The sequence below is a fragment of the Cetorhinus maximus genome, chromosome 1, assembly GCF_964194155.1.
Source record: "Cetorhinus maximus chromosome 1, sCetMax3.hap1.1, whole genome shotgun sequence".
NCBI classification, from domain to species: domain Eukaryota; kingdom Metazoa; phylum Chordata; class Chondrichthyes; order Lamniformes; family Cetorhinidae; genus Cetorhinus; species Cetorhinus maximus.
In genome coordinates, this window is record NC_135879.1 from 150820090 (window position 1) to 150832327 (window position 12238).

Sequence of the window (12238 nt, forward strand, 5' to 3'; positions counted from 1 at the left end):
TTGTTGCTGGTCATCTTAATTCTGTGACCTCTGATTACTGACCTTCTGCCACTCGAAATCGTTTCTCCTTATTTACTCTATCAAATGCCACACACTGCTGCCAGTGTTTGTTGGTAGTGGAGTGAGTGAATGTTTAAGGTGGTGGATGGGGTGCCAATCAAGCGGGTTGCTTTGCCCCTCTATCAAAACTCCTATTAAACTTCACTACTCTAAGGAGAACAACCCCAGCTTCTCCACATAACAGAAATCCCCCATCCTTGGTACCATTCTAATAATTAAGGGAGATGGTAGCATAGTGATAATGCTACTGGACTGGTAGGGGGCCCGGGCTAATGCTTTGGGGACATGAGTTCATATCCCACCATGGCAGCTGATTGAATTTATACTTAAGTCATTAATTAATTCAATTAATTAAAAGAATCTGGAATTGAAAGCCAGCCTCAGTAATTATGACCATGAAACCACCGTTGATTGTTATAAAAATTGGTTCACTAATGTCCTTCAGAGAAGGAAATCTGCCATCCTTACCTGGGTTGGCCTACATGTAATTCCAGAACTCTTAACTGCCCTTTGAAACAGCCGAGCAAGTTACTCAATTCAAGGATAATTAGGGATGGGCCCTGCCAGCGACACCCGCACCCCATGAACAAATATAAAATAACATTTTCTGCATTCTCTCCAAGGCCTTGAGAGCCGTCCTAAAGTGAAGGATTTAATAATACTGAAATAAAAAGACAAAATACAGTCACATGCAACTTTCTTCAGGCTCAAGTGATGCCAGGACCTTCTGTCTGACCAGGAGGCTGGTCTGAGTTGAGCTGTCATTGGCTCTGAGCATGGCCCAAAGTTGAACACAATATTCCAGCTGACGCCTAACCAGTGTTTTATGAAGATTCAGCAAAACTTCTTGCAATGACCATCTCCAACAGGAGAGAATCCAGCCATCGCCCCTTGATGTCAATGGCATTACCATCACTGAATCCCACTATCAACATCCTGGGTGTTAACATTGACCAGAAACTGAACTAGGCTAGCCACATAAATACTGTGGCTACAAGAACCAGGTCAGAGGCTAGGAATAATATGACGAGTAACTCACCTCCTGACTCCCCAAGGCCAGTCCACCATCGATAAGGCACAAGTCAGGAGTGTGATGGTATACTCCCCATTTGCCTGGATGAGTGCAGCTCCCTCAACACTCGAGAAGCTTGACACTGTCCAGGACAAAGCAGCCCACTTGATTGACCACATCCACAAACATTCACTCCCTCCAGCACCGACAGACAGTAGCATCAGTGTGTACCATCTACAAGATGCACTGCAGGAATTCACCAAGGCTCCTTCGACAGCACCTTCCAAACTCACGACCACTACCGTCTAGAAGGACAAGGGCAGCAGATAGATGGGAACGTCACCACCTGCAAGTTCCCCTCCAAGCCACTCACCATCCTGACTTGGAAATATATCATTGTTCCTTCACTATCGCTGGGTCACAACCCTGGAACTCCCTTCCTAACAGCACTGTGGGTGTAGCTACACCACATGGACTGCAGTGGTTCAAGAAGGCAGCTCACCACCACCTTCTCAAGGACAACTAGGGATGGGCAATAAATGCTGGCCCAGCCAGCGAAGCCCACATCCTGTGAATGAATTTTTTCTTACATTGTACTCTATGCCTCTATCATTAAAGCCGAGGATCCGATTTGCATTTTCAGGAATTTTCTCAACCTGTTCTGCTAGTTTCAAAGATTTGTGTACGTAGGCCCCCAGGCCTCTCTGTTTCTTCACCCCCTTTAAAATTGTAACAATTTATGTTACCTCTTCCCATTCTTCCTACCAAATTGTATTGCTTCACACTTCTCTGCATTCAATTTAATCTGTCATATGTCTGTTCATTTCACCGGTCTGTTTATGTGCTCCTAAAGCCTCTTATCATAGTACATAATGAGGCGGGTAGTTAACGATTATTTCCCTACACCTCTATTGTAAAACGTGTAGATTAGAGGGCAAACATTTGATGCTTTCTGGAATTTATTTTTAACAATTATATTCATAGACTTTTGACTAAATTGCTTCCTTCACCATTTTGACTGTTGTACATTCTACAGTGAGTATTTTATGACTGTCATGTAATTGATGTGTGTGATTTTCCTGTCTAATCCTCATTATTTTCTTTTGTACTTCAGAACCTTCTGGCAGAAAAGGTGGAGCAACTAATGGAATGGAGCTCCAGACGTTCAGTCATTCGAATGAATGGTGACAAATTCCGAAGGTTTGTGAAGGCCCCTCCTCGAAATTACTCTGTAATTGTGATGTTCACTGCTCTTCAGCCCCAGAGACAATGTTCTGTCTGCAGGTAAGAAATAAACATTGATACATCTTCTACCATAAAAATGACTGGGTAGGATGGAAAATTTTGTGGGGTGAGGTACAAACTTTAAATACACTGCATTCCATCAATGTTATGATATCTTTATTTAACTCCACTTTACTATCCGCATAACATTTGAATGGCTTATAATACAGAAAATGAACATTTAAAATTTATGATTGGAATGTACCATATGACTGCACAAAATGAAGACAGGCCAATTGTTTCCATATATACCTCCAAGATATGATTACGATTACCCTATCAAATGTGATTTAGTCAGATTTTTTAATCTAGATCAATACAATATTTTTCTCATTAGAACTCAAGCTTTCTTGGTATTAATATATGCTATTTAAGCATTTTTAGTGCACAAAGCAGCATTCAAAATAACCCATTCATTACTCATAAGAACACTTAGATTTTACTCTTATTTAATAAATCTTAGTTAACTTACTGCTTAATGTATAAATGCCTGTATAAGCGTTATGATTTATTCAGAAATAATTATAGTTCCTTGGAAAAGGATGAATACAGTGGAGGCTTGAACCCAACATTATATCTTATGCTAATTTGTTTATATTAGGTTTTCTCCTTTATTGCCTCTTTTAAAAACTTTATCCTCACTGTTCTTCATTCAGTGATATTCTTACTCATCCAGAAGAGGCAGTCTGATTGTGGATTTTAACACAGCCTAGTTGTCAGCTAGGGAGTGCACTTTCATTGTGCAAATATAGGAATACTGCCACTCTTCCATCTTTCTGAGATAAATGCACCAGCATTACAATGCTCTTCATCTAGCAGGGTGCCTAAGAAGTGCCAAATTCTTTCTAAAAGCAAGCTCAGTGTTAACATTAGAATTTCTATACAATAAACTACTAACATTTTGTACTATTCACTTGAACTGTGGTAGAATAACCAGAAGTACAATTATACATTTTAGCTTTTTCCAAACTTTGAGTCCTCAGGTGAATGAGTGATAGTGGTAAATATTGTAGTACTCTAATGCAACAAATTTGGAGTATTGAACAAGAAGTTTACATAGTAGCACATTGTTTAAGGCTTTTTTCCCTTATAATGTGGCAGTATCAATAAACAAACCTAATTATCGTTCTTTTGAGGGAATCCTAAGGATCAAAAATTCAGACCAGGTCAGCATTAACAGTGTGCTGCAGATAAACTGCAGTATGCTGGCATCACATTAGTAAGCTGAGAGAATGTGCAGTAGAGCCATGAAACATGATGTTTAATAGTTATCAATGTATGCGTCCGCCCGTCTCAGAAGATGATGGACTGTGCTCAGGGTTTATGTCACTTCTGTATTGAACATCATCTGTTGTGGGTTTAGAGGCCGAGTGACAATACCTTCCACAGCTGGCAGAAATGAATAGTTTTGGCCCGAGGTTGACTGCAATTACCGAGGCATTTCCTTGTTAAGTACAGTGGGAAAGGTCTTTGCTCGCATTGCTCTGACCAGATTGCTGATCCTGGCTTCATGCACTTATCCTGAGCTTCAGTGCGGCTTCTGGCAGATCAACAGTCGACAATGATGTTCTCACTTTGGCAGTTACAGTTAAAGTGCTGCGAACAGCGCAGACCACTCTACATTGTTTCTTAGACCTCACTAAGGCCTTCGATCTTGTCAGCACAGACGGATTCTTCAAACTGCTCCTGAAAATAGGCTGGGCTCCTGGACTCCTGGGCATCATTTCATTTTTTCCACGAGAACGCACATGCTTTTGTTAGTTACACTGGAGCAACACCAGACGCCTTCACGATCAATAGTGGGGTAAAGCAGGGCTGCGTCCTGACGCTAACGCTCTTTGGCATATTCCTGTCCATGCTGCTATTGTACGCTTTCAGCGACTCATATAACGGTCAAATGAGGGCTGACGGCAAGTTGTTCAACTTGCATGTCAAGAACAAAGTGTGTAAAGTCCTAGTCTGTGAGTTACTGTTTGCTGATGACGCCGTGCTGGCATTACGTACTGAAGCTTACTTGTAACAACCAAGTTTGTGTCACTCATGTCTTGAGGCATAGATCCTTCCTTCCAGCAGAGACACTGAAGCTCATGGAGATGCTGCAGCAGTGTCGGTTTTCCACTTTTGATGATTTCAGGTGGAATAAATCATTTCCCAGGGCTTTACCACAGGCAAGGTGGGTCAATGGCCTTGTGGAGCTCTACTATGGTGGGCTTACTATCCAGCTCCTCCATGACAGGAGAGTCTGGAATGGTGCAAAGGGCTTCTTCAGTGACAAAGTTCTCTGTTGCATAGAGTTTGAGGCAATGCTCCGCCTACCTTCCCATATGCTTACTAGTCTTAGTGAAGATCACCCCTTTGTTTTTCTTCAAAGGAGCTGATTTGGTTGCTACTGGGCCCGTTGCTTTCTTAATTCCTTCATAAACCTCTCTAGCATCCCTGGATTCAGCAGCAGATTGCATGCTGTTGCAGAGTTTCAATCAATATTGTGTGCTGCAGTGTTGAGCAGGCTGCTAATTCTGGCAGCTCTGCCATTTGTTTGCAGGGGACTTGTAATTCATGAGCGCTTTCCTTTTGGTTGCAGAAAGACTCCATTTTAGTCCAATAAGCCTCAAATCAGTTAGCATTCCTGTGATTTATTTTCCCGTACGCAGAGGGTGCAGTGTTATAGTTGGTGACACGCAGCTGAGCCCACTTTGACACTGCACTTTGGCGTTGTTGTCTGAAAGAGCCTGATTGAGGATGTTGAGGAACTCATGGGCCCTTTCTGGACCAGTGGTACAGCAAGTGTTGATCTGAGGACGACCTTTGTTCTTGGAGCTTCCTTGGCTGCAGCCTGACCTTGCTATATGCCAGGAAATGGTCAGTGTCACAGTCAGCACTGTAATAGCTACAGGTGATGACGACACTGTTGAGGGTGGTATGCCTGGTGATGATAAGCTCTAGCTGGTGCCAGTGGCATGATCTTGGATGTCTCCAGGACACCTTGTGCTACAGCTTAGTTTGGAAGTAGCTGTTCATCACACATATTCCATGGTAACAGCATAGCTCCAGCAGCCTCTGTCCATTTTTGTTCACCTTGCCAATTTCCTGGTGCCCAGTGCCAAGCTTTGTAGTTGGGACCCATCCTTGCATTGAAGTCGCCTAGAAGATACAGTTCCTCGGTGCTGGGAATCCTACTGATGTCAGCATCAAGTGTCTAATAGAACTGGTCCTTGACATCTGGGGTGGAGTTGAGTGTCTGGGTATAGATGCACAGGAGGTTAACTGGGCCCAAGCTTGTTAACAAACGAAGAGTAATACGTCTCTCTGAACCTTTTGCAGAGGGGTTCAATCATGCAAGTAGCATGTTTTTTTTTACCATTAAACCCACTCCATGCTCACATGTTGCCTCTTGGGCTTTCCTCTACCAGAAAAAAAAAGCGAGCCTAGTTTCTTGCAGTGCAGAAATGTTCACTTTGAGCCTTGTAAGTTCTTTCTTGAACACAGCTGTATTATGTGTATCATCAACCTACAGAAGGTCATTGGTAAGGCCAGGACATGCGGTCCTTATGTTCCAGCTTGTGATGTGAAAAACTAGTGTGTTCTTTGTTGAGCTTGCCTTGCCTGTTGCATAGATTAGCAATCTGCCTGTCAAGAGATGACTCTCTAAGCTCCAAGCACCCATTGAGGCAAGCAGGCCATGGCAGGACAGCACCTAACTGACTGGGGCTGCCAAGCTTGGGGCGGGTGGTAAGTAGCCAGTAAGACGCAATGATTTCTCCCACTGTCAGAAATAACTCCTGGCGCTCATCCTTTATGACAATCAAGTGAGAACTTACAATCGGTAACTGTTGCTTCCTGTGTTGTGACAACGTAAACCACTAAGCTGGAGTATCGTCTCTGGGGTGCAGGCCTGGGCAATTGATATGGACACCCTGAGCTGTTCAAGCATGAGGACACCCCCTCCCCCCACCCCCCCTTGGCATTGTTGGATTGTCCAAAGGAAAGGATAAAACTAGTACTGTTTGTTTCCAGCTCTTCTGCAGAAGTTGCCAGAAAGCTGCCTGATAAATGACTGATGTCCGTGGGACTCCACTCTGGATTACCTGGCTGGGTTTACTCCCTTAGCCTTCTTCTCTCCTGAGACCCACAAGGCAGTGAGGCTATTTACCCATAGCTGGGGGTCTGCTCCGTGGACACCAGGGCGTAACCACACACCAGTGGGCCTGCATGTCATGCGTCTGGCAGCCAGGCCTCCTCCGAGTCACCTGTAATTTAGCCTGGGACCGCGGGGTACCCAACTTACATAGTAGTCTGCTTGCCACCTTTTGCTTCCACCTCTCACCTCTGACTAATTGTACTAATATTGTGAAAAAGGGAGCCAAATATGTAAACCTTTCCCTGCCATTGTCTTTCCATCAGCCAGCCCTATGTAGTGCCTCCCTGTGGCGGTATACGTAAACTGGGTACACCGCAATAGTCATAAATATACAAATAAGAAAACATCAGACAGCATTCCAAGTTAACACCAGAACATTATCAAGTAAATATCTCACAGATTCCAAGGAGCATCATAGTGTCAATGGGGATCCTAGGTGAGAACCAAAAGCCATAGAATCATAGATTGTTTCCAGGGCAGAAGGAGCCATTTGTTCCATCTTGTCCATTCAGGCTTTCTGCGAGAGCAACTCAGTTAGTCCCACTCTCTCGTTTTTTCCCTATAACCCTGCAAATCTTTTGTCTTTAGATAATTAGTCAATTGCCTTTTGAATGCAAAGATTGAATTTGCCTCCACCACACTCTCAGGCAGTGTATTCCAGATCCTAACCGCATGCTACATTAAGTTATTTTTCCTCATGTTGCCTCTGGTTTTTTTGCCGATCACCTTAAATCGGCATCCTCTGGTTCTCAACCCTTTCACCAATGGGAGTAGTTTCTCCCTATCTACTAAGTGAGGCCTCTCATGATTTTGAACAGCTGTATCAAATTTCCTTTGGACCTTCTCTTCATGAGGAGAACAGTCCTGGTTTTGCTAATCTATCCACATAACTGAAGTCTCTCATCCTCAGAATCATTTCTGTAAATCTTTTCTGTACCCTCTTCAATGCCTTCACATCCTTCCTAAAGCATGGTGCCCAGAATTGGACACAATACTCCAGTTAAGTCTCAACTAGTGTTTTATAAAGTTTCATCGTAACTTCTTTTTGTACTCTATGGGCCGGATTTTCACTAATGAGGTGGGAAGCTCGAGTTGGGAAATTTCCTGACTCAGCAAACCCATCTCAATATAAATGACCCCAGCATGCAACATTTTTGCTCTGGTGGGTGGAGGTAGGATTGAGTCGGCCCTGCTGACCCCAGAAGCAGTTCGGCTATGGCCATGGAGGTGGGGGAGTGCTGAGGTGGTCTGGTTAGAAGGCCCAGCTCAGTTCTCTGTGTAGTATTAGGGTGTTCAGGGCTGAAAGGGTAAATGTGTGGGACTGGAGAAACAGTACAGCCCACATGTTGATGTAAGAGCGATACATGACTAAAAGTTCAGAAGGAAGAAACTCATGGCTTAGATTGAGTAACGCTATAGTCTTGTATGTCTCTATATTGTTACATAGTTATAGCTGTGTCTCTGCAATCGTTCCTTAGCCAGTTCCCAACATATAACATGGTGGCAGAAGTGAGATCTTACAACATACTGGCAGCTGTGAAGGACCTCAAAATCTCCAAGAATCAACTACCAAAAAGAAATTTTTGCAAGCCTCACCTGAAAAAATGCACCAAAACTGAAGACTTCGGTAAGACAGTTGAAAACCCCCAAAAGAGCTCCATAGGAGATATGGAGACAGAGAGAAAGGCAGAAAAAATCAACTGCTCAGCTTACTAATGGCTACACCATAGCACATGGCTTAGACTGAGTAACACCTGTAGTTTTGTATATCTATATAGTTATGTTAATCCAACAAACCAGTTATTACTCAGACACATCTATGTCCCTGCAGTCACTCCTTAGGCAGTCACAACCAACATAACAACACACTGGGACTTTACCCTGTTGTTTTAAAGGCTGTTAGGCCCTCGAACCCTCACCCCTCACACCCCCTCTCCCCGTCCCCACCCACTCCTCATGCCATCTCCAATGCTACCTCCATGCCCCCTCCATGTCTATTTGGACAAGATTAGGAGATATGAAATGGGGTAAAACTCCTATTGACGAAACTATGACTAGCAGTGCCTGATCGGCACTTTTATATGGTCGTAAGAGCAGCAATTTTCTTCAAAGCAGTTTTCTTTTGAATGCATTTTTTTCATGAGCATTTCAAGAATTGCCACCTTTATTATATAATTCAGTCGTTCTGTACATAGTATAGACTGGGTTAGGGCATTGGGGGCATGAAAATGTCTTGCAATGCGTGGGGGGAATAGGGAGTAAGTGAGGGGTGAAGGGATGTAAGGGGTGAGGGTTAGAGGGCCTAACAGTCTTTAATACAACTGGGAAGGAGTCCTAGAGAACCGAGGAGGGCCTTCTAACCAGATCGCTTCGACACTTACCCACCTTCTTGGTGCATCCGATCTACGGATCTCGACCCTGCTTCCCAGAATGAAAACAGTGTGTGCCGGGGCCATTTATATGGAGACAGGTCTGCCAAGTTGGAAAATTTCCCAGCTCAAGCTTCCCACCTCATTAGCAAACATCCGGCTCTCTGCCTCTATTTATAAAGCCCTGGATCCTATATGCTATACTAACTACTTTCTCAATCTGACTGACCACCTTCAATGATTTGTGCACATATCCCTTCAGGTCCCTATAGCCCAGCATCCACTTTATTTTATACTGCCTTTCCTCATTCTTCTGACCAATTGTATCACTTCACATTTCTTTGCATTAAATTTCAACTGCCACATGTCCACCCATTTCATCAGCCTTTCTATGTCCTCTTAATGTCTAACAGTATACTCCTCAAAGTTCACAATACTTTCAAGTTTTGAGTTATACGCAGATTTTGAAATTGCATCCTGCACACCCAAGTTTAGGTCATTAGTATAGCTCAAGAAAAGCAATGGTCCTGTTTCCAACTCCTGGGGAACCCCACTATATCCTTCCTCCAGTCTAAAAAACAATAGTTCACCACTATTCTCTGTTTCATGTCAGAAATTCAACTTCATATCCCTGCTGCCACTATACCTTTATTTCCATGAGCTTCACCTTTGTTGACAGGCCTGTTACTTGGCACTTTATCAAATGCCTTTGCAAATCCATATACATCACATTAACCACATTACCCCCTTTAACCATCTCGGTTATCTCATCAAAAAACTCAATCAAATCAGTTAAGATGATTTGCCCTTAACAAATAAAGGAAATTAAGGCTTCCCTTAATTTGATCTATATTTGCCCAAGTGACTGTCAATTTTGTCCTAGGTTACCACTTCCAAAGCTATTCCTACCAATGTGGTTAAACTGACTGACCTTGGTTGTCTGGCTTATGCTTACGCCCTTTTTTGAGTGGGGAGGTAATATTTGCAATTCTCCAATCCTTTGGTACCACCCCTGCATCGAAGGAAGGTTGTAAATTTAAGGCCAGTACCTCTGCAATTTCTAGCCTTACTCTTTTCGGTATCCTTGGATGCATCTGATCTGTTCCTTTCAACTTTAAGTGCAGCCAAACTTATCTAATATCTGCTCTTTGTCAAATTTTAGCCCATGCAATGTCTCACCTACCTCCTTTTTATGATTCCTTGGTAAAGACAGATGCAAAGGACTCATTTAGTACCTCGGTTATGCCCTCTGCCTCCATGTATAAATCTCTTATTTGGTTCTTAAACAGCTGTATTTCTCTTTTTACCACCCACCCATTTACTATTTATATGTCAGTGGAAGACTTTTGGATACCTTTTTATGTTAGTTGCTAGTCCCTCCTCATACTCTCTCTTGGCTACTCCTATTTCCTTTTTCACTTCCCTCTCTGAATTTTCTATATTTAGCCTGGTTCTCAGTTGTATTATTAACCTGACATTTGCCCTTTGTACCCCTTTTTCCACATCATCCTACTCTGTATCTCTTTTGTCACCCAGGCTGCTCTGGCTTTGTTTGTTCCACCTTTCTCCCTCATGGAAATATACCCCGATGCTGCCCAAATGGTCTCTTTATAGACAGCCTATTGTTGAATTACAGTTTTGCCTACCAATCTTTGATTCCAATTTACCTGGGCCCAGATCCGTTCTCACCCCATTGAAGTGAGCCATCCCCCAGTTAATTAATTTTACTCACGGTTATTCTTTGCTCTTTTCCATAGCTAATCTAAAGTAGATGTTTAGAGTAGAATTACAGTGTAGGCAAGTGACAGCCAAGGAAAGGGCAGGCAAAGTCAAATGCTGGAATTTTCCGTCCCCGTTGGCATCGGTATGGGTGGACTATATGGCAAGAAGAGCAAAAGTTGGTATCACAATGTCGTGAAACCAGTTTACAATCGTCCACTGCACGGGTCAATGGTGTCCAACATCGGGAACCTAATTTCAATGTTTTTGCATCTCATCATCTTGCCTGCCTGCCGGAATCATCCCCCCACGCTGAACCATCCAGGCACGTTGGTGTGATTACACGCTGACGTGTTTCACAACAGCATCTAAAAGCTGTGCACCTTGCGAGCTGAATTGCGAGGGAAACTTGGAGGTGAGTGCACACTAACAGTGCAGTGCTCACGAGGGTCGCCTGTTTGACTTTAAGGAAGAGGCGCTGCACATTCAGACAAGGGTGCAGGCAAGTCGCTTTTTCCCAGCTGGCTGATGCACTGTCAAGGGCAAGGGCTGCACTGCAGTTGGGGTGGGGGGGTGTGGGGTGCAAGGCAGCACAGTGTGATGGTAGTGCTCAAGCACATCTGGGGATGGGAGGGAGGAAAGCGGCCATGCATTACAGAAACCTTATATGAAGTGAGCATTCTTCCACAACTGAGACAATTCAGGTGCTGCTACATTGACATGCTTGGAGTCGGGCCTGTAGCTAATCTGCCCACTCAAGCAGCACAGAGGCATGAAATTGTCACTATCATGGCAGCGGATCATAGCCCCAAATTACTTCCCGGCATATTGAACTTTTTAACGAAGATATGTGTTTTTTTTAAAAAAGACATACAAGTAAAAGCTGGCTGAGAATGTAAAGTCACCACTTTCTGGAAAATTCCTGTGGATTGTACTTGACCGACTATTTCGGAGGGAACAAGGAATATCGCACCTAAACAAGGTGTCAAGGCGTACTTTAAACAGAGACACTTGAAAAGGAGAGATGCAATGCAAAGAACTGAACTTTAATCTCCTGTTGTTGCAGAGATAATGGAGACTGATTACCACATCTCAGCAGGAACCATCTCCTGTTGAATTGTATCTCAGACTGTGGAAATGGCCTGAGTTGAAAGAAAGCAGATTCTGGGTGAAAGACATATTTGTTTTTCCCCTCCAGGAGTACATGAGAAATGGGTTAAAAAGCCAACTGCAAACCTGATCTGTATGTTCTAGTTCTGGTGTGCTAGTGTGGACTGTGAGGGCCACAGCAGAAGAAGAACAAGGCATCCCTGCAGCTTGCAGGTAACATAGAAACATAGAAAATAGGAGCAGGAGTAGGCCATTTGGCTCTTCGAGCCTGCTCAGCCATTCATTATGATCACGGCTGATAATCCAACTCAATAGCCTGCTCCCGTTTTCTCCCTATACCCTTTGATCCCTTTCGCCCCAAGAGCTATATCTAACTCCTTCTTGAAAAGATACAATGTTTTGGCTTCAACTACTTTCTGTGGCAGCGAATTCCACAGGCTCACCACTCTCTAGGTGAAGAAATTTCTCCTCACCTCAGTCCTAAATGGTCTACCCCGTATCCTCAGACGGTGACCCCTGGTTCTGGACTCCCCCACCATCGGGAAT

The 12238-nt window shown here is 43.7% G+C and overlaps 1 protein-coding gene across 2 annotated transcripts in view; it reads left to right on the forward strand.

The window, feature by feature from the left end:
• Positions 1 to 12238, forward strand: part of tusc3 (tumor suppressor candidate 3) — a 754082-nt gene that overhangs the window by 241808 nt on the left and 500036 nt on the right. For both annotated transcript variants that reach the window (XM_078556286.1, XM_078556336.1), the window contains exon 2: positions 2187 to 2356. In XM_078556286.1, the coding sequence (XP_078412412.1) occupies positions 2187 to 2356 (170 nt within the window). The remainder of the gene's footprint in view (positions 1 to 2186; positions 2357 to 12238) is intronic.